Raw genomic sequence first — 24,112 nt, 5'->3', positions numbered from 1 at the left:
GTCAGAGATGCAGGGATGAGGGAAGAGTCTGCCTCCGGATTTCTGTCTCAGGTACTACTAAGAGATGTCAGCCCTCCAGACTCTTGGTTTCCACATCCCAGTGGCGGAATCTAAGACAGAAAATGGGCTGTCTAGGTCCTCAAGATTCCACTGAAGTGTTTTGAGTTAGAAAATCCAATTTTTAGCAGAAACTGCAATATGAAGTTTAAAATGACTTCTGATTCAAACCAACCCAATTTTGTATTTTCACACATGCTCCTGCTGGCATAACTCAGCTCTTCATTACATCTTGCAGAGAACATACAAATGACCTCCTGAGTGCTCTTCCTAACTTTGGCCTTTCCCTGTGCCTCATCTCTGTACAAATCTGCTTTATCAGAGCTCTGATAATATTGCTCTTTTATGAAAAACGCTTCAACAAAAATAGACCTGACCTTTTTCAGATTAGAAGACATTCCATATACAAAGAACTTGTACAACGTCTGGCATCTGAGAAAAAGGTAACACACATTTGCAGGCTATTATTGTTAAAATGATCATTTTCTCCCAGTTTACCCCTACTTTAAAACTCATGTTTCCAAGTGGACTAGGGGACACTGTGTCCCTGTACTCATCTGAACTCTTAGGCACAGCTTCCTAATACCCACACCTTTTCAGGGGCCTGTACCTTCACCAGCTGGAACAACTGTCCCCAGGCTGGAGCTAATGGAAGTCTATCTATCCTTCAAAGCCCATGCCTTACACCATCTCCTTCACAAAGCCTAATCTCCCCAACAGATGTGCTTGCTCCCTCCTGCGGACCCCATGACATTTTTGTCTGTGCTTCTCTACATGGGTCTCTCCTTGATCCTATCATGGGTAATAGTCACTAGCGTATGTCTCTCGGATGGGGATGAGACCAGGCTGTCTACCAGAACCTGGTACCTTCCTAATAGGGTCTTAAGTCTGGGAGAGGCGACAGAGTTGAAGTATTTTACATTTTCTGATCTATTCTAAGAAGTTTACCTATGTGGCAATACAATGAGGATACTTAGCAATTGAAAAAAAAGAGGTAAACAGAACTTACGCACTAAATGTGTCTAAAATACAAAGCATTATTCTAACTCAATTATAAGTATATAGCACTCTAACATGAAGAAATCAGATTAGTAATTTACTTCACATAATTCATACTTTCATTCTACATATACTACAGCCTAGAGGTTAACAACTTTTATTCAACAACATTTATTCAGCACTCTGGATGCAAAGCTAATTTATCTTTCCCGGGGTTAAGAGTGCCAAAGAAACAGGAATTGTAGATTTTGCCTTACGATCTAATGGAAATGAGGCCTAAACAAGACATAAGGACAAGTACCAAAATAAACACATGTGCACAAGTGCAGCATGTAACAATAGCATCTCAGTTATGGGGGCACAGACTGAAAAGCATCATTGTGCAGATAAACAACAGCTCAATAACCTACACTTCATCAACTGCCTGCACAGCAAAAGGAAATTCTACAGTGACCCACCAGAATCATAAAATCCTCAGCTGAGAATTTAATCTAGTCGTGTTGATCCATTTTCAAATCTCTTTCCTAGGAAGGGATATGAGGACAGCTTTCACACCGCCAATGGTGGCTGGATCGCTATGAGTCCTCCAGTCCCCTATCCCAGAGTGGGCAGGGATGGAGGAGGGTGCCTTTGACCCAGCCCAGTCCCTTGCCCCCGTCCTTCTAGTGACCCAGGGAGCGGATCACAAAGCAACAATAACGTGGGACCTGGGAGGGTCTCAGCCCTCAGCAAAGTCATGAGGGAACAGAGTGGGAATGAAGAGAGCTTTGGTTAGAATTTGAAAATCCCCATGATCCAATGGCATTTTCAGATGTTTTCTTGATAATGTGGTATCCACGTTTCTCATCACAATATGCTTTAAGCAGCTTTGCTTATTCACATTCTTCTCCAAAGGAAATTCTGCTTCCTCAGATTATTTCCATTAATTCTCCTCTACCTCATCCTCTGTCACATGGCCCAATCCCAGGGCACTTTCTCACCCTGAGCCCCTTTCAGAGAATATCAGAGATCTCCATCTCTTCTCAGGAATAACCAAACCCTCTTGAAGTTTTATTTATATGCCAAGTTTCACAGACGTGAGCATTGCAGTAAAAGGAGGAATGCAGAGCCTCTGGTCTTCCCCAAAGCACCCTTTCTTGGAAGGAAGTCAGAACAGAGGTTTACATAGAGTGAGCGAGGCTCCAAGGAGGCCGGTTCATTAAGGAAGCCAAGAAAGCCTTCCACAGGGGGTTCTAATAGAGCCGAACAGCTACTTCTGTCCTGCCTAGAGACTGAGCTACTTGGAGACCATTATAGTAAGAGGGTAGAGCAAATTGCCCAGAGGAATCCCAAATAGGATGTGTCATAATAAAATGACTTTCCCTTAGCCTGAGCTCTAATGAATGGAATGAAACGGAGCTGAAAGCTGACAGCTTGCACGGTTTTCACTGGTATGATATGTTTCTCCATGTTTTCCACTATAGGGGAGGACAAGAGCAACTAGCCCATCCTATTTCCCCTCCCCTCCACCCCTCACACCAGGCAGAATGGCCATCATCAAAAAGTCTACAAACAAGACATACTGGAGAGGATGTGGAGAAAAGGGAACTCTCCTACACTGTTGGTGGGAATGTAAATTAGTGCAGCCACTATGGAGAACAGTATGGAGGTTCCTTAAAAAACCAAAAATAGAATCACCATATGATCCACTAATCCCACTCCTGGGCATATATCCAGAGAAAACCATGGTTCGAAAGGATACATGCACCCCAGTGTTCATTGCGTCGCTTTTTACGATAGCCAAGACGTGGAAGCAACCTAAATGTCCTTCGACAGAGGAATGGATAAAGATGTGGTATATATATATAATGGAATACTACTCAGCCATAAAAAAGAATGAAATAATGCCATTTGCAGCACCATGGATGGACCTAGAGATGATCATATTAAGTGAAGTAAGTCAGAGAAAAACAAATATAATATGATATCACTTACATGCGTAATCTAAAATAATGATACAAATGAACTTATTTACAAAACAGAAACAGACTCACAGACTTAGAAAACAAACTTATGGTTACCAAAGGGGAAGGGTGGGGGGGAGCGATAAATTGGGAGTTTGGGATTGACATATACGCACGACTATATTTAAAATAGACCACCAACAAGGACCTACTGTATAGCACAGGGAACTCTGCTCAATATCTTGTAATAACCTAAATGGGAAAAGATTTTGAAGAAGAATAGATATATGTATATGTATAACTGAATCACTTTGCTGTACACCTGAAACTAACACAACATTGTAAATCAACTATAGTCCAATATAAAATAAATTTTTTATTTTATTTATTTATTTAATTTTTGGCTACACCATGCAGCATGTGGGATGTTAGCTCCCCAACCAGGGATTGAACCCACGCCCCCTGCATTGGAAGGTGGAGCCTTAACCACTGGACTGTCAGGGAAGTCCCTAAAATAAAATTTAAAAAAGAATAAATTGTGACCTTTCCATCTCGTGGTTGTATGAAAAATGAGGGTTAATGCTTAAAGAGAGGGTTCAGGACACCAGAGCCAGCACTGTCTTCACACCACTTCTGGTTCCTACGGTGTTAGGGTCAGTTCTGTGGTATGAATTCCTGGCAAGGAGCCAACCGTGGGGTTCTAGTATTTGTCCCTACTGTGCTCCCCATCACACGTCTTACTCTAAGCCTTCACTAGCTCTAGCTCTGTTTCCTATCTTGATGAGTCAGCTTCCTGCTGACTCATCCACGCATGCATCTGGCATTATCTGCAAGTGGGCACATGACAAAAGTACAGACTGTGGCCACCACTGATGGCTCAGAATCAGAGGATGCTCCTTTAGTCTCACCTCAACACAGCTGCCAGAGTGGTCCTGCTAAAATGTAAACTCATTGACTCATAGGCTTTTGCTTCTGCTTATCTAAATGTCTCACCTAGCCAAGCCCTTCATAAATGCCCCATTTCTCTTCCTCCCTACATTTATAACACAATTCTTGAGAGATCTGCCTGTACATACTGTCTCCAGTTCCTCTCCTCTCATTTTTTATTGAACCAATTCTAGCAGTGTTTACTCCTAACACTCTACTGAAACTGCTTTTAAGGTCATTGCCATTAATTTCTACACTGTAAATCCAAGAGTCAAGTCTCAGCCCTCGACTTACTTGACCATAATAGCAGCATGTGACACACTCCATGGTCTCATCTTTGAAACCCTTTCTTCACTTGGCTTCCAGGAAACCACAATCACACAATTTTCTTCTTACCTTTCTATAAATTCAATTCAAACTCCTTTGCTGCTTTCTTCTGAACATCCCCCAATTTCTAAATGCTAGGGTGTCCCAGGGCTCAATTCTGGGACCTCTTTAGTTTTCTAATCGATACTCATTCAACCAGCCTCTTGGGTTTGAATATGCTGATGACTCAAATTTATACCTTCACTGTACACCTACCTCTCCCCTCATGTCCTCTTGGAGGTCTGATGCGTCTCAGTGGAACAAGTCCAAAAATGAGCTCCTGGGGGTGCTGTTTCTCCCAGTCTTCCCCATCTCAGTCAATGGCAATTCATACTGCCAGTTACTCAGATCACAAGTTTCAAATCATCCTTGGCCCTTCTCCTTCTCTTGCACCCTACTGCCAATCCACTGACAAATCCTGTCAGATCTATCTTCAAAAAGATCCAGAGTATATGTACTTCTTACCACTCCACTGCCCCCACCATGGTCCAAGTCACCTCAGCAGCTGCCTGGATTTTGGCAATAGCCCCCTGCCTGGCCTCTGCTTCCAATCTCATCCCCTTCCTTCCCCAGCTGCAGAGTGATCTTACTGAAACCCAAGCTAGGTACCACGCTTCTGCTCCAAACCCTCAAATGACTTCTCAGAGAAAATGTCATAAGTCATAAGTCCTTAGCTTGACCTCTAAGGCCCCAGTGCCCTCTTCCCCATCACCTGACTTTGTCTCCTGATGTTCTGCCTCTTATTCACCCCTCTGGCACCAGGCTGACCTCCTCATTGTTCCTTGTGTGTTCCATTTTGCTCTTGCCATGGAGCACTTTCTGGAATGTTCTTCCCAAAGTATCTTATAGCTCAATCTCTCACTTCCTTTAGGTCTTCTATCATTTTTCTCCTTCTCAGGAAGGCCTTCCATGGCCATTCTAGCTATACTTTCACCTCGACTCTCCACATCTCCTTTCCCTACTCTATCTTTTATCACCATCTGGCATAGTTCATCTATTTAACTTACTTATTATCTCTCTCCCAGTAAAATGCAAGATCCATATGAGAAAGTGTTTTGTCTTTTCTGTTCACTGTTGTATCTCCAGTGCTTAAAATAGTGCTGCACATAACAGGTACTCAACAAATACATGCAGAATGAATCAATGTCCATTCTGCTGGTACCCAGTGTATGTCAGATATATGTCCACTTCTGATAGATATAAGGTTTAATACCAGATCCAAAACTGAAGGCAAAAGGAGAATTTACAATGACCATCAGAGGTTGTTTCTCAGATGAAAGACCCTTTGGAGGTAGGAATCTTAATTTCAGCAGGCAGGAGAACTCAGTCTAACTAGAGATGTAGCTATTGCTCTGAAGATCCATTACAGGTCAAATAAATGAAGGTAATTGCTATGGTCATTCCTATCTTCATAAGTGCTTCCCATTGAAATGACTCACTTTTATTCTTTTGAAACTGCACCTAACTGGCTTTGAATTTTGCTCAGCCAAACAAGGAGACGCACTTGAAGGGCAGAATTACAGCATTTTAAAGTGGAAGAGACTATACCAAGGTACACAGTACAATAGTTCACTTACTTTCCTGCATGTCTTGGGGTTTGTTCCTGAAGCTAAGGGCCTCTACTTTAATCAGATCTCTTAATCAAAACAGCAAGGACCCACCCAGGAATTTTTGGGTTTTCCCAATGGGAATGTTAAAAACAAAAGCACTCCTTATTAATGATATAGTGAGTAAAGGAAGTATGTAGTGTATCATACTTCTCCCTACATTTTGTAGGAATTTGTTTCCAGCTATAATCATTTCTAAATGTAATATGCCCCAAAGAGATTTTCAACTGTTTCTGGAAATGCACCAACCAAAACTACAGCAGCAGGCTGTTTTCTCTGCCTGTAAAAGCATATATTACAGGGAAATATATGGCAATTTGCCCAGTCATTTTGATTTCTGCTAAATTCTTAACAGCAAGTATCCTTACCTACAGATTTTCCCAGAAAATAACACATTAAAGAATCATAGTAAGTTAAAGGGGGTGATTTCACACCCTGACGGCAACAGCCCTCCATCAGATAATTGATGACAGCACATCCTAATGGATTCCACGTACTTTTTTTTTTTTTTTTTTACTTCCACAAAGAACTACTGAGAAGACATCAATACAGGAATGAGCAAAAGCATTTAATTATTACTATTCACTTCAGGGGTAAATGATATGTGGTTTAGTTAATGATTTTTAAGGAACAAAAATAGAAAGCTCTTGATCCAGGAAATTAGTAACTCCGAAGCCTTTTAGTCCCATAGCTGGAGACCAGAGGGCAGGAACCAGCCAGGGTATCACTGCTCCTGTCCCTCTAATTGCCCAGCCAGATGGTCTGCCACAGCCATCAGCAATCAGTAGCATCCAGGCCCCAGGACCTATACATGAAGCCCCGGCTCTTGTGGTCCTTCCTGCAATGAGGGAGTGGGAACAAAAGCTAAGCACTTTATTAGCTGGAACTGGGAGTTGACCATGATGGAAACTCAGGAGGCTCCTGAGCTCCCCTCCTCCCACAGACACATGGAATATACAGCTACATATGGAGCAATTCCCTCTGAAAGAGATCCAGAAACTATCTGAGCAACTCCTACACATCTGACAAATGATTTCCTACTCACATCCAAATGAGTAGGAAAGGCTGAGACACACTCTTGCCATTAACCCCACCCCCAGCACAGCAACATAGCCATCTGAGGTAACCCCCAACTCCCACATTCTCCCTGAGGAAGGGTTTAGACCACACATCTAGAGCCCCACTGGAGGCAGTTCAAGATGGTGGTGTAGGAAGATCCTGAATTCACCTCCTCCCACGGACACAACAAATCTACAACTACATAGGGAATACTTCCTTCTAAAAAAGACCTGAAAACTGGACAAACAGAGCCTCCACAACAAAGGATAAAAAGACAGCATTGAGACAGTTAGGAGATGCAGAAACACAGTCTCACCAAAAAAAAAATCTTCACCCTGGTACAGCGACCCACAATTGGGAGGGATCTCAAAAATACAGAACTTTTCTCTAAGGAGTGAGGTGGTCTGTGCTCTATAGCAAGCACCTCAAATCTTAGATCCTGCATAGGAGAGACAAGCCCCCAAAATGCCTGGCTTTGAAAACCAATGAGGATTACATCCAGGAAAAACACAGATCTGTAGGGAATGGAGAACCTGCTTTTTAAAGGGCTCACAGACTCCCTTGCCCCAGAATCCAGCACAAAAACACCCGTTTGAAAAGCACCTGGACTATTCATGAAGGAGACCCATTAACTAATCTTCAAGAATCTGCTGGAAAGGCAGGAACCTGCTGGGACTCTTTCTGGTGATGGACACACTGGCAGATGCCATTCTTGTGATTTCATTCTACCTTGCTAATGCCAGCACTGGTGGGTGCCATTTTGGAAGTCTCCCTCTAACCTGCTAGTGCCAGTAGGTGTGCCTCAATGAGAGCTCCACCCACCCCTGTGCTACAGCTGCATGCCACAGCTGGGTTGGGCAAGACCCCTGCCCACCCCTGCACTGCAGCAGGCTGGCACATGCAGCCCATACAGGGGATGCCCCTTGAGTGCCCAGCTCTAGTGGCCAGGGCATCTGAGGCCCACAGGATTTCCTACACAAGGCCACTCCTTCAAGACTGGAGGAGGCAGCTTTTTGGCCCAATATACAGAAACAAACACAGAGAGTTACTCAAAATGAGGAGACAGAGGAATATGTCCCAAATGAAAGAGCAAGACAAAACCTCAGAAAAAGACCTTAATGAAATGGAGATAAACAATCTACCTGATAAAAAGTTCAAAGTAATGGTCATAAAGATGTTCACTGAACTTGGGAGAAGAATGGAGCAACACAGTAAGAGCTTCAACAAAGAAAGAGAAAATATAAGAAAGTACTAAACAGAAGTTAAAGAGCTGAAGAATATAATAACTGAACTGAAAAACAAACTAGAGGGGTTCAACAGCAGACTGGATGAAGCAGAACACACCAGGAAGACAAAGCAATGGAACTCACTAAGACACAGGAGCAAAAACAAAAAAAGAATTTTAAAAAGTAAAGATATCTCAAGGGACTTTTGGAACAATGTCAAGCAGAATAACATTCACATTATAGGGGTCCAAAAGGAGGAGAAAGGGCCAGAAAGCTTATCTGAAGAAATATTAGCTGAAAACTTTCCTAGTCTGAAGAAGGAAATAGACATCCAGGTCCAGTAAGTCTAGAGAGTTCCAAATAAGATGAACCCAAAGAGATCCACATCAAGACACACCATAGTTAAAATGATAAAAGGCAAAGATAAAGAGAGAATCTTAAAAGTAGCTAAAACAAAACAACAAAAAAAACTTTACATATACAAGAGAAACCCCATAAGGCTATCAGTAAATTTTTCAGCAGAAACTTAGCAGGTGAAGGGAGTGGCATGACATATTCAAAGTGCTGAAAGGAAAAAATTCCAACCAAAAGTTCTCTACCTGACAAGGTTATCATTCAGAATTGAAGAGTTTAAGAGTTTCCCAGATAAGCAAAACCTAGAGGAGTTCATCACCGTTCAACTGGACTTACAAAAAATGATAAAGAGACTTCTTTAAGCTAAAAAGAAATGGCATTGATTAATAACATAAAAACATTGAGTAAAAATCTCACTAGAATAGGTAAGTCAGTAGTAAAGGTAATGGATCAATCACTTATAAAGTAAGAATGAAGATTAAAAGACAAAAAATAGAAAAATTAACTAAAACTAAAATAATTAAAGTATACATAAAATAAAAAATGTAAAAGATGTCATAAATATAGATATATAGATGCATATATACATCTATATAGATGTCATAAAGATGTCAAAAAATATAAAACATGAGGGAGGGAGTAAAAAAAAAAGTAACCTTCTGGAATGTGTTCAAATTTAAGTTGTTATCAACCTAAAACAGACCATTATATGCAAATGTAAACCATGGTAGCCACAAACAAAAACTTATAGTAAATACACAAAAGAAAGAGGAATTAACCTAAACATAACACTAAAGACAGCCATGAAACCACAAGGGAAGAGAGAAAGAGAAAAAGAAACAGAGAGGAACTACAAAAACAATCCAAAAATAATTAACAAAATGGCAATAAGTACATATCTATCAGTAATTACTTTAAATGTAAGTGGACTAAATTGTCCAATCAAAAGACACAGAGTGACTGAATGGATAAAAAAACAAGACCCATCTGGATGCTGCCTACAAGAGATCCACTTCAGAAGTAAGGACACACACAAATTAAAAGTGAAAGGATGAGGAAAGATAGTCCATGCAAATGGAAACTAAAAGAAAGCTGGTGTAGCTATACTCATACAAAACAGACTTTAAAACAAAGAATGTAATAAAAGACAAAGAGGATATATATAATGATAAAGAGGTCAATGCAGCAAGAAGATGTAACACTTAAAAAATACATATGCACCCAATATAGGAGCTCCACAATACATAAAGCAAATATTAACAGGCCTAAGGAGTGAAATTAACATCAACAAACTAACAGTAGGGGACTTTAACACCCCACTTACATCAGTGGATACATCATTCAAACAGAAAATCAATAAAGAAATATTAGGCTTAAACGACACATTAGAGCAGACAGATTTAATAGATACATACAAAGCGTTTCATCCAAAAGCAGCAGAGTACCCATTCTCAGGTGCACATGGAACACTCTCCAGGCTAGATAACATGTTAAACAAGCCAAAAAACAAGTCTCAATAAATTCAAGAAGTTTGAAATCATATTAAGCATCTTTCCCAACCACAATGGTATAAAACTAGAAATCAAATATGGGAAGAAAATTGTAAAAACCACAAAAATGTGAAGATTAAACAACATTTAATCTGAACAACCAATGAATCTTTGAAGAAATCAAAGGAGAAATTAAAAAATACCTAAAGACAAATGAAAACAAAAATATGACATACTAAAATCTATAAGAGGCAGCAAAAGCGATTCTAAGAGGGAAGTTCATAGCAATACAGGCCTACCACAAGAAACAAGAAAAATCTCAAATAAACAAATCTAACATTACACCTAAAGGATCTAGAAAACAAAGAACAAAGTTCAAAGTTGGCATTAGGAAGGAAATAATAAAGATCAGACCCAAAATAAATGAAAAAAATAGAAAGGATTAATGAAACTAAGAGCTGGTTCTTTGAAAAGATAAACAAAATCAACAAGCCAACAGCTAGACTAACCAAGAAAAAAAACAGAGAAGAATCAAATAAAGTCAGAAATGAAAGAGGAGAAATTACAACTGATACCACAGAAATAGAAAAGATTATAAGAGACTCCTAAGAACAACTATATACCAACAAATTCAACAACCTAGAAGAAATGGATAAGTTTCTAGAAACACACAATCTTCTAAGACTGAATTATAGAGAAATAGAAAATCTGAATAGACCAATTACTAATAAGGAGATTGAATCAGTGATTTTAAAAAACTTCCAAACAAACAAAAGTATAGGACCAGGCGACTTCACTGGTGAATTCTACGAAACATTCAAAGATTTAATACCTATGCTTTTCAAATCGTTCCAAAAAAATTAAGAGGAGGAAATGTTTCCAACTCATTTTACAAGGCCATATTATCCTGATACCAAAACCAGACAAGAATACCAAGGGAAAAAAAATCACACGCCAATATCTTTGCGAAAATAGATGCAAAAGTCTTCAACAAAACATTAGCAAACTGAATTTAACATACATTAAAAAGATCATACACCATGAATAAGAGGGATTTATTTCAGGGATCCAAAAATGGTTCAGTATCTGCAAATCAATCAACATGATACACCACATTAACAGGATGAAAGATAAAAATCACATGATCATATCAATCGTTGCATAAAAAGCATTTGACAAAAGTCGACATCCATTTACAAGAACTCTCAACAAAGTGACTATATTAATAGACATTTCTCCAAAAAGACATACAGATGACCAATAGGCACATGAAAAGATGCTCAACATCACTAATTATTAGAGAAATGCACATCAAAACTACAATGAGGTACCACCTCACACCAGTCAAAATGACTATCATTAAAAAGTCTACAAATAACAAGTGTTGAAGACGGTGTGGAGAAAAGGGAACCCTCCTACACTGTTGGTGGGAATGTAAGTTGGTGCAGCTGCTATGGAAAACAGCACAGAGTTTCCTCAGAAAACTAAAAATAGACCTACCATATGATCCAGCAACCCCACTCCTACCCAGACAAAACTATAATTCAAAAAGATACATGCACGCCTATGTTCATAGCAGCACTATTCACAATAGCCAAGACATGGAAACAACCTAAATGTCCATTGACAGATGAATGGATAAAGAAGATGGGGTACATATATACAATGGAATATTACTCAGCCATAAAAAAGAATGAAATAATGCCATTTGCAGCAACATGGATGCAGCTAGAGATGATCACACTAAGTGAAATAAGTCAGAAAGAGAAAGACAAATACTATGTGATATCACATATGTGTGGAATCTAAAATATGGCACGAATGAACTTACCTACAAAGTAGAAATAGACTCACAGCTATAGAGAACAGACTTGTGGTTGCCAAGGGGGAGGGGGGAGGGAGAGGGATCAAGTTAGAGTTTGAGGTTGGTAGATGCAAACTATTACATTTTGAATGGATAAACAACAAAGTCCTACTGTATAGCACAGGGAACTCTATCCAATCTCCTGGGATAAACCATAATGGCAAAGAATGCATGTATGTGTATAACTGAGTCATTTTGCTATACAGCAGAGATTGGCACAACATTGTAAATCAACTATACTTTAATTTTTTAAAGAAGTATCATCTAAGTACCAAATAGAAACAACATGTTTTTCAGGGCTGTTTATAGGAGAGCAAAGCTTTTTTGGTACACCTTAATATGGCTTATAAACTTATATAATGTTCTCTTGAATGAGTTCTTGGATGCAAGTTGCTGAGATTAAATGTAACAGGATAGCATGGGGAAAAAAAGTGGGTATGGAGGAAATATACCTCAACTTAATAAAAGCCATGTATCAATATAACAAACCCACAGCTAACATCATACTCAACAGGGAAAAACTGAAAGCTCTTCCTCTAAGACCAGGAACAAGACTAGGATGCCCACACTTGTCACTTTTATTCAACATAGTATTGGAAGTCTTAGCAATTAGACAAGAAAAAGAAATAAAAAGCATCCAAACTGAAAAGGAACAAGTAAAACTTTCACTATTTGCAGCTGACATGGTACTATATGTAGAAAACCCTGAAGACTTCACCAAAAAACTGTTACAACTATAAAAATGAATTCAGTAAACTTGCAGGATACAAACTCAATATACAGAAACTCTGGTATTTCTATACACTGATAATGAACTATCATAAGTAGAAATTAAGAAAACAATTCCATTTACAATTGTATCAAAAAGAATAATATACCTAAGAATAAATTTAACCAAGGAGGTGAAAATCTCTATGCTGAAAACTGTAAGACTCTGACAAAAAAAAACCTGAAGAAGACACAAATAAATGGAAAGATATTCTGCATTCAAGGATTGGAAAAATTAACATTGCTAAAATGTCCATACTATGCAAAGCAATCTACAGATTCAATGCCATCCCTAATGAAATACCAATGACATATTTCACAGAACTAGAACAAATAATTCTAAAATTTGTATGGAACCACAAAAGATCCTGAATAGTCAAAGCAATCTTGAGAAAGAACAAACCTGGAGCAATCATACTCCCTGATTTCAAAATATACTACAAAGCTATAGTATCAAAACAGTGTGATATTGTCATAAAAACAGACACACAGATCAATGAAGAAAAGAGAGAGCCCAGAAATAAACCCACACATATATGGACAATTAATCTATGACAGTGGAGCCAAGGACATAGTATGGGGAAAGGACAGTCTCTTCAATAAATGGTGTTGGGAAAACTGGACAGCCACATGCAAAAGAATGAAACTAGATCACTATCTTATACCATACACAAAAATTAACTCAAAATGGATTAAAGGCTTGACTATAAGACCTGAAACCATAAAATTTCTAGAAGAAAACATAGGTGGTAACCTTATTGACATCATTCTTAGTGATGTTTTTAGAGATCTGACTCCAAAGGCAAGGGAAACAAAAGCAAAATAAATAAATGGGACTACATCAAACTAAAAAGCTTCTGCACAGTGAAAGAAACCATCATCAAAACAAAAAGGCAGCCTACTGAATGGGAGAAATCTGTAAATCATATATACAAAAGGGGTTAATATAAAAAATATAGAGAACACAGACAATACAACAACAAAAAACACACACAACTCTACTAAAAAATGGGCAGAGGATCTGAATAGACATCTTTCCAAAGAAGACATACAGATGGCCAAAGGGCACATGAAAAGATGTTCAATATCACTAACTATTAGAGAAATTCAAATCAAAACCACTATGAGATATCACCTTACAACTGTTAGAATGGCTCTCAAGACAAGAAATAGCAAGTGTTTGAGAGGATGAGAAGAAAAGGGAACACTTGAGCGCTATTGGTAGGAATGTAAATTGGTGCAGCCACTATACAAAACAGTATGGAGATTCCTCAAAAAATTAAGAATAGAACTACCATATGATCCAACTATTCTACTTCTAGGTATTTATCTGAAGAATATGAAAACACTAATTCGCAAAGATGTATAAACACCTATGTTCATTGCAGCATTATTTTTTTAATTTTTTTTATACAGCAGGTTCTTATTAGTTATCCATTTTGTACATATTGGTGTATATATGTCAATCCCAGTCTCCCAATTCATCCCACCTCTCCCCCCCTGCCCCGCCACTTTCCCCCCTTGGCTCTTTCACATTTTTCATCATTAGTGTATAGGAATGCAAGAGATTTCTGTGCATTAATTTTGTATCCTGCAACTTTACCAAATTTATTGATTAGCTCTAGTAGTTTTTTAGTGGCATCTTTAGGATTCTCTATGTATAGTATCAGGTCATCTGCAAACAGTGACAGTTTTACTCTTCTTTTCCAATTTGTATTCCTTTTATTTCTTTTTCTTCTCTGACTGCCGTGGCTAGGACTTCCAAAATTTTGTTGAATAATAGTGATGAGAGTGGATATGCTTGTCTTTTTCCTGATCTTAGAGGAAATGCTTTCAGTTTTTCACCATTGAGAATGATGTTTACTGTGGGTTTGTCATATATGGCTTTTAATATGTTGAGGTGGGTTCCCCCTATGCCCACCTTCTGGAGAGTTTTTATCATAAGTGGGTGTTGAATTTTGTCAAAAGCTTTTTATGCATCTATTGAGATGATCATATGGTTTTTCTCCTTCAGTTTGTTAATATGTTGTATCACATTGATTGATTTGTGTATATTGAAGAATCCTTGCATCCTTGGGATAAATCCTACTTGATCATGGTGTATGATCCTTTAATGTATTGTTGGATTCTGTTTGCTAGTATTCTGTTGAGGATTTTTGCATCTATATTCATGAGTGATATTGGTCTGTCATTTTCTTTTTTTGTAGTATCTTTGTCTGGTTTTGGTATCAAGGTGATGGTGGCCTCATAGAATGAGTTTGGGAGTGTTCCTTCCTCTGCAATTTTTTGCAAGAGTCTGAGAAGGATGGATGTTAGCTCTCCTCTAAATGTTTGATAGAATTCACCTGTGAAGCCATCTGGTCCTGAGCTTTTGTTTGTTGGAAGAGTTTTAATCACAATTTCAATTTCAATACTTGTGATTGATCTGTTCATATTTTCTATTTCTTCCTGGTTCAGTCTTGGAAGGTTATAACTTTCTAAGAATTTGTCCATTTCTTCCAGGGTGTCCATTTTATTGGCATAGAGTTGCCTGTGGTAGTCTCTTAGGATGCTTTGTATTTCTGTGGTGTCTGTTGTAACTTCTTTTTTTTCATTTCTAATTTTAATGATTTGAGTCCTCTCCCTCTTTTTCTTGATGAGTCTGGCTAATGGTTTATCAATTTTGTTTATCTTCTCAAAGAACCAGCTCTTAGTTTTATTGATCTTTGCTTTGTTTTCTTTGTTTCTTTTTCATTTATTTCGGCTCTGACCTTTATGATTTCTTTCCTTCTACTAACTTTGGGTTTTGTTTGTTCTTCTTTCTCTAGTTCTTTTACGTGTAAGGTTAGATTGTTTATTTGAGATGTTTGTTGTTTCTTTTTCTTTTTTTTTTTTTTTTTTGTGGTACACGGGCTTCTCGCTGCTGTGGCCTCTCCCGTTGCAGAGCACAGGCTCCGGACACGCAGGCTCAGTGGTCATGCTCATGGGCCTAGCCACTCCGCGGCACGTGGGATATTCCTGAACCAAGGCAGGAACCCATGTCCCCTGCATCGGCAGGCAGACTCTCAACCGCTGCGCCACCAGGGAAGCCCATTTGTTGTTTCTTGAGGTAGGATTGTATTGCTATAAACTTCCCTCTTAGAACTGCTTTTGCCACATCCCATAGGTTTTGGATCATCGTGTTTTCATCGTTATTTGTCTCTAGGTATTTGATTTCCTCTTTGATTTCTTCAGTGGTCTCTTAGTTATTTAGGAACGTATTGTTTAGCCTCCATGTGTTTGTGTTTTTTACGTTTTTTCCCCTGTAATTGATATCTAATCTCATAATGTTGTGGTCAGAAAAGATGCTTGATATGATTTCAATTTCCTTAAATTTACTGAGGCTTGATTTGTGACCCAAGATGTGATCTATCCTGGAGAATGTTCTGTGCGCACTTGAGAAGAAAGTGTAATCTGCTGTTTTTGGATGGAATGTCCTATAAATATCAATTAAATCTATCTGGTCTGTTGTGTCATTTAAAGCTTGTGTTTCCTTATTAACTTTCTGTTTGGATGGTCTGTGCTTTGGTGTAAGTGAGGTGTTAAAGTTCCCCACTATTATTGTGTTACTGTCGATTTCCTCTTTTATAGTTGTTAGCAGTTGCCTTATGTATTGAGGTGCTCCTATGTTGGATGCACATATATTTATAATTGTTATATCTTCTTCTTGGATTGATCCCTTGATCATTATGTAGTGTCCTTCCTTGTCTCTTGTAACATTCTTTATCTTAAAGTCTATTTTATCTGATATTGAGGATTGCTACTCCAGCTTTCTTTGGATTTCCATTTGCATGGAATATCTTTTTCCATCCCCTCACTTTCAGTCTGTATGTGTCCCTAGGTCTGAAGTGGGTCTCTTGTAGACAGAATATATATGGGTCTTGTTTTTGTATCCATTCAGCGAGGCTGTGTCTTCTGGTTGGAGCATTTAATCCATTCACGTTTAAGGTAATTATCGATATGTATGTTCCTATGACCATTTTCTTAATTGTTTTGGCTTTGTTTTTGTAGGTCCTTTTCTTCTCTTGTGTTTCCCACTTACAGAAGTTCCTTTAGCATTTGTTGTAGAGCTGCTGTGGTGGTGCTGAATTCTCTTAGCTTTTGCTTGTCTGTAGAGCTTTTGATTTCTCCATCGAATCTGAATGAGATCCTTGCCAGGGAGAGTAACCTTGGTTGTAGGTTCTTCCCTTTCATCACTTTAAATGTCATTCCCCTCCCTTCTGGCTTGTAGAGCGTCCACTGAGAAATCAGCTGTTAACTGTATGGGAGTTCCCTTGTATGTTATTTGTTGTTTTTCCCTTGCTGCTTTCAATACTTTGTCTTTAATTTTTGCCAATTTGATTACTATGTGTCTTGGCGTGTTTCTCCTTGGGTTTATCCTGTGTGGGACTCTCTGTGCCTCCTGGACTTGGGTGGTTATCTCCTTTCCCAGGTTAGGGAATTTTTTGACTATAATCTCTTCAAATATTTTCTTGGGTCCTTTCTCTCTTTCTTCTCCTTCTGGGACCCCTAAAATGCGAATGTTGTTGCATTTAATGTTGTCCCAGAGGTCTCTTAGGCTGTCTTCATTTCTTTTTATTCTTTCTTCTTTATTCTGTTCTGCAGCAGTGAATTTCACTATTCTGTCTTCCAGGTCACTTATCCATTCTTCTGCCTCAGTTATTCTGCTATTGATTCCTTCTAGTGTATTTTTCATTTCAGTTACTGTATTGTTCATCTCTGTTTGTTTGTTCTTTAATTCTTCTAGGTCTTTGTTAAACATTTCTTGCATCTTCTCGATCTTTGCCTCCGTTCTTTTTCCGAGGTCCTGGATCATCTTCACTATCATTATTCTGAATTCTTTTTCTGGAATGTTGCCTATCTCCACTTCATTTAGTTGTTTTTCTGGGGTTTCATCTTGTTCCTTCATCTGGTACATAGCCCTCTGTCTTTTCATCTTGTCTGTCTTTCTGTGAATGTGGTTTTTGTTCCACAGGCTGCAGGATTGTAGTTCTTCTTGCTTCTGCTGTCTGCCTTCTAGTGGATGAGGCTACCTAAGAGGCTTGTGCAAGTTTCCTGATGGGAGGGACTGGTGGTGGGTAGAGCTGGCTGTTGCTCTGGTGTGCAGAGCTCAGTAAAACTTTAATCCACTTGTCTGCTGATGGGTGGGGCTGGGTTCCCTCCCTGTTGCTTGTTTGGCCTGAGGCAACCCAACACTGGAGCTTACCGGCGCTCTTTGGTGGGGCTAATGGCGGACTCTGGGAGCACTCACGCCAGGAGTACTTCCCAGAACTTCTGCTGCCAGTGTCCTTGTCCTCATGGTGAGACACAGCCACCCCCCGCCTCTGCAGGAGACCCTCCAACACTAGCAGGTAGGTCTGGTTCAGTCTCCTATGGGGTCACTGCTCCTTCCCCTGGGTCCCGACGCACACACTACTTTGTGTGTGCCCTCCAAGAGTGGAGTCTCTGTTTCCCCCAGTCCTCTCAAAGTCCTGCAATCAAATCCCACCAGGCTTCAAAGTCTGATTCTCTAGTAATTCCTCCTCCCATTGCCAGACCCCCAGGTTGGGAAGCCTGATGTGGGGCTCAGAACCTTCACTCCAGTGGGTGGACTTCTGTGGTATAAGTGTTCTCCAGTTTGTGAGTCACCCACCCAGCAGTTATGGGATTTGATTTTACTGTGTTGCGCCCCTCCTACCATCTTATTGTGGCTTCTCCTTTGTCTTTGGATGTGGGGTATCTTTTTTGGTGAGTTCCAGCATCTTCCTGTCGATGACTGTTCAGCAGTTAGTTGTGATTCCAGTGCTCTCACAAGAGGGAGTGAGAACACGTCCTTCTACTCTGCCATCTTGAACCAATCCACAGCATTATTTATAATAGCAAAGATTTGGAAACAACCTAAGTGTCCATCAATGGATGAATGGATAATGAAGATGGTACAAACACACAGAGAAAATGGAATATTACTCAGTCATAAAAAAGAATGCAATGTTGCCATTTGAGACAATATAGATAGACCGTGAGGGTATTATGTTAAGTGAAATACACTAGAGAAAAGAAAATACACTAGAGAAAGACAAATACTGTATAATTTCACTCGTATGTGGAATCTAAAACAAACAAACAAAACAAACAAAAAATTGATAGACACAGAAAACAGATCAGTGGTTATCAGAGGGGAAGGGAGTTAGGGGACAGGTGAAATGGGTAAAAGGGGTCAACTGTATGGTGATGGTGGATAACTAGACCTTTGGTGATGATCACTTTATAGTGTACACAGATGTTAAATATAATTTTGTACACCTGACACTTACATAATATTATGTACCAATTTTACCTCAATTAAAAATAAAAGATCCCCACTAGAGAGACAAGCCTCCTAAACATCTAGCTCTGAAAGCAGACAGGGCTTTTGTCCATGAGAATCCAAGGTTATAGCAAACAAAGGAGCAGTTCTTCATGGGCACACATGACTATCTCCCCAGGGCTCAGTGCAGGGGGAGCAGGCAAAAACACCCATTTCCCAGTCTTTCTCTGAAAGGGGTTTATCTGCTTGCTTTAGAAGATGATGCCTGAGGGCCAGACTTCTAATTTATCAGGCATCTAGGGGCCAGCTGTGATCCTTCCCAGGGACCAGTGAAGCCAACAGATACTTCCCTGCCTTCTTCCTCTAGCCCACTCCAATAATAAAAAACCAAGTTGTCAGTATCTCCCTGGAAGGAGCTTTTATACAAGTCTGGCGCCCCAGCTTTTGCAGCTGCTGTCCAAGGGACTGCCTGATATCCTAGCTCTGATAGCCATGAGTCCGACAAGACTGTAGTTCTTAAAAAGCCTGACAGCACCCTTCCATGGCTCTCCACCAGGCTCAGCACAGTAGAGGCAGACAAAATGCCCATTTCCCAGTTTCTCCCTGGAAAGAATTTAACTATTTACTCTGCAGCTGCTGCCTGAGGTTCTGCTTCTAATCAGACTGCATCTAGGCACTGACCACAATCCTCTCCTTCCAGACACAGACAGGTCTTGACACGCCCTCAATTACTAGGAGCTACTAATACAAAGAAGTCTGCTTGAACAATCATACAAGTTTGAGAGAAAACTAAGATCTCAGGCCTGGCTGAATGACAAGGTTCATTTCCTATATAAGACCACTCTGCTAGACTGGGAGTGGTGGCTCTTATCTAATGCACAGAAACCAAAACAGAGAGTCAAGGACACTGAAGAAATAGAGGAATGTATTCCAAACAAAAGAATAAGATAAATCTCCAGAAACAGACCTTAGTGAGAATTCAAAATAACGGTCATAAACATAGGGGTAAGCTCCTTGACATCACTCTTGGTGATGAGTTTGTGGATTTAACACCAAAAGCAAAGGAAACAAAGGCAAAAATAAACAAGTGGGAGTACATCAAACTAAAAAGCCTCTGCACAGGGCTTCCCTGGTGGCGCAGTGGTTGAGAGTCCGCCTGCCGATGCAGGGGACATGGGTTCGTGCCCCGGTCCGGGAAGATCCCATATGCCATGGAGCAGCTGGGCCCATGAGCCATGGCCGCTGAGCCTGCGCATCCGGAGCCTGTGCTCCACAGCGGGAGAGGCCACAACAGTGAGAGGCCCTCGTACCGTGCAAAAAAAAAAAAAAAAGCCTCTGCACAGCAAAGGAAACCATCGACAAAATGAAAAGGCAAATTATGGAATATGAGAACATTTGCAAATCACATATCTGGTAAGGGGTTAATATCCAAAATATACAAGGAACTCATACAACTCAATAGCAAAAAAACAATGCAATTTAAAAATGGGCAAAGGGCCTGAATAGACATTTTTCCAAAGAAGATATCCAAACGGTCCACAGGTACATGAAAATGTGGTCAACACTGCTAATCTTTAGAAAAATGCAATTCAAAACCTCAAGGAGATATCATCTCACCACTGTTAGAATGTCTGTTACCAAAAAGACAAGAGATAACAACTGTTGGTGAGGATGCGGAGAAAAGGGAGCCCTTGTGCATTGTGGGTAGGAATGTAACTGGTGCAGCCACTATGAAAAACAGCATGAAATTTCCTCAAGAAATTAAAAGTAGAACTACCATATCATCCAGCTTTCCCATTTCTGGATATATATCCAACGGAAATGAAAGCGTTATCTTGAAGAGGTTATCTATACTCCCATGTTCATTGTAACATTATTCACAATAGCCAAGGTATGGAAACAACCTAACTGTCTATTCATGGATGAATGGATTAATTAAATGTTATAGATAGATAGATAGATAAATAGATATTTGAGTATTATTTGGCCTTTAAGAAGAAGGAAATACTGTCATTTATGACAAGATTTGTGAAACTGGAGGGCATTATATGAAGTGAAATAAGCTAGACAGAGAAAGACAAATAGTGCATGATATCACTTACATGTAGACTCTAAAAAAAAGAAAAGAAGTCGAACTCATAGAAATAGAGTAGAAAAGTGGTTGCCAGGGGCTGGGGGATTGGGGAAATCAGGAGAGGTTGGTAAAAGAGTATAAACTTTCAGCTATAAGATGAATAAGATCTAAGGATCTAATGTATAACATGGAAAGTATAGTTGATAACACTGTTTCGTACAATTGAAATTTGCAAGGGAATAGAACTTAAATGTTCTCACCAATGAATAAACAATCAAACAAATACATACCTGAGGTGATGGATGTGTTAATTAACTCGACGGGGGGAATCTTTTCACAATATATAAAATATATCAAATTATCACTTTGTATACTTTAAATATATTACAATTTTATTTGTCAAGTATACCTCAATGAAGCTGAAAAAATTAGCCCACTTTGCAAGTAGGAGTGAGGAACCATGAATGCCAAGACAGCTTAGAGTGACAGCGGCCAGGAAACACAAAAGAAGTGAAAGCATTTCCTTTGCCACATTTGCATCTTCAATTCTAGTCTCTCTTGTATTTCCTAACAGGTTCCATTAAGCTGAGCCAGATAAGAACCTACGACTTTTATGGTGCTGCGGACATTCATTCTGAAACAAGCAAACATCTCTGGAACATTTATGGGGTAACCACGACAGGACCCGGTAGTGGGCAGCACTTTCTGCTTATCATGTCAACTCTGTTTAAGTAAACTGAGCTGCTTCCTGCTGGCCAGTCAGCAGGCAGTTATGACTGGAGGTGGACGGTAACCTTTCATAGAGTTATATTTCCTTGCTCTGTGCTGGATCATTAATCGCTCCAATAACACAAAGCACAATGCATGCCTATAACACAGAGCTGGGAATGACTGCAGGCTATTCTGGTCCATCACTACGAACACACACAGACAGACTGCTTTCCACAGCCCCAGAAACCCAGTGGGGCTGAAAGGATGTTGCGGACTGTTACAAGAGAAGGTTCTTCAAATTAGAGTTCCAGATTCTATTTGTGTACACGTTTTTGATGGTCCAAATGTTCACATGGTTTCGGAGAGCTGGCATCATTAAGTTTTTAAAAATCTCAATTTGAAAGTGACATTGATTCATGTTCCGCCACTAAGGGAATCTTTCAAGTTCTTCGTCACTCATATTGTACATCCTTGAGCAATAAGCCTATATTTGGAGGGGGTGTTTTCCAGGGCTTTGGGGGTAGAGGACAGATTTCTATAAAAAGAATGTTCAGGAAAAGTAAACACTGGGGATTTCACAGGTTAAAGCGAACACACATCATGGTTACAATGGGGAATTGAGCAAGACTTACATTTGTGAGCCTTCAGTCCTTCAAAGGAAACTGGTCCAATCTCATAATACTCATATTCCCAGGTGTAATCAGAATTAGATGCAGATTGATGGGACGTCCCATTAGAAACTAACCTCTGGGCAGACATCTCCACCTGCAGAAATGGAGAAAGGCGAGTGTAGAGTCTGTTAACGCATCCACATTGTCCTTGACCCCGTTCAGGAGGTCAGCAGGCAACGGCCTCAGGGAGGTCCTATCCACCAGGTCAGGGACAGCCCTCCCTGGCTGCCTGCATTCCCAGTGGCCATTACTTCCTTTTATCTCTCCACGAGACTGGTATGCATTATTTGCAACCAGAGGCCATGTCTTCTTTCATGGTTGTTCCCCCAGAACTTAACCCAGTGCCTGGCACATAACCAACTTCCAATAACTGATGAAAGAAGGAAGTAAGGAGGGGGAGAGGGTATCAAAATCGCTGAGCTCACGACTTCAGCCACATCACCTATCACCACCTATGCGGAGCCTACAGAGAATAAATAAAATCAGCATCAGAAGAGAAGAAGCCCAGTAGACGTCTACTGGGCACCTACCATGCAAAAATAAAGACATGGGACCTATGTCTTATGAAATAGGGGTGGAGAAAAAAGAAGGGGACAACAAAAGTCACATCATTGGAGAAGATCCTCAGTGGAATCCCTATCTTGGTCACTGCTAACTCCTGAAATCTGTCCTATTTTCAGGATGTCCCAATGCCTTGTTTGTTATCATTTGAGATTTTAAAATGCTGACTTCTTTGTGAGACGAGGTTGTACTGTGCAGCATGGATACCAAAGGCAACAAGTGCACAGAGCCAATATTCAGTACTGAGCATCTGCTGTGTGTGAGGCACCATACATTGTGGGCTAGGAGGAGATGCTAGACCAGGACTCCAGAGACCTCCCCTAATAATGGGGAAAGAACACTAAGTGACAACAGTAATATAAGGGGAAATCTGACTAAAGTACCAGCCAAAACCAAGATCCACTGAGCAGTATAACCACTAGATCCCACTCCACAAGAGCTTTCTGAAGCTCCCCTTCTCCCACCCGCCATGGGGCAGCACCGCCCACCACTGCCATTAGGGCACAACCCCCAGAGAAACTGAGGCAAAATCACCACCACCCCTCTGGCCCAAGGCACGAGTCTCACCTTTCCCTCTTCCGTTCTTCCCCAGGCCAGTCCTGGACCCCATAGAAACAGACTCCAACCCCTCACATTCTATTGTTCAAAAGATGGTGTGCTATGACCCAGAGACGCATGCCAGTATCAGAATTAGAGGGTGACTCTGAGTGCCCATCCAGGCGAATCACTCCTCCAAAGGTAGAAGAGAATGTACCAATTGTCCTTTGGGAAAGAAAGCTACACAAATTTTAAGAAAAGCTGACCTTTGAGTAAGGATTCAGTTACCTTCCTAATACCGGCACAAAAATAACATAAAATCATTACCACCATATCTTCTTTGGCACTTCTAGTATTTGAACAAGAGTTGATTTCCCTCGACGATGAAATAGACGAGGGTCTTCATCGTTGTTTTCTCTCCATTTGCTATGCTGCCAGGGAAGACACTTCAGCTCTCCCAGCCACATTTTCCTCATCTGCAAAACCGACCATTCTGACTTCCTGTTGTTGGCAGGAAGTGGTCTGGCTACAGTCACTAATTGACACCATCACCATCCACCTGGCCCACTTCTTGAGACCCCTGCTTTTTCTGCT

At 40.1% G+C, this 24,112-nt stretch overlaps 1 protein-coding gene across 5 annotated transcripts in view; it reads right to left on the bottom strand.

Annotated features, from left to right (window-relative positions):
- MRAP2 (melanocortin 2 receptor accessory protein 2) overlaps nucleotides 1–24,112 on the bottom strand; it is a 58,326-nt gene that overhangs the window by 16,307 nt on the left and 17,907 nt on the right. For 3 of the 5 annotated variants that reach the window (XM_060283610.1, XM_030859428.2, XM_060283611.1), the window contains exon 2: nucleotides 22,382–22,514. In XM_060283610.1, the coding sequence (XP_060139593.1) occupies nucleotides 22,382–22,508 (127 nt within the window). In that variant the 5' untranslated portion in view covers nucleotides 22,509–22,514. Of the gene's footprint in view, nucleotides 1–22,381; nucleotides 22,515–23,845; nucleotides 23,947–24,112 lie in introns of those variants that run through there. The other 2 variants (XM_060283609.1, XM_060283612.1) reach the window with 2 other exon arrangements.

The sequence above is a fragment of the Globicephala melas genome, chromosome 14 (genome assembly GCF_963455315.2).
Source record: "Globicephala melas chromosome 14, mGloMel1.2, whole genome shotgun sequence".
Lineage (NCBI taxonomy): Eukaryota > Metazoa > Chordata > Mammalia > Artiodactyla > Delphinidae > Globicephala > Globicephala melas.
Note: the sequence above shows the minus strand (reverse complement) of the source record. Positions and strands in the feature narration are given on the sequence as shown.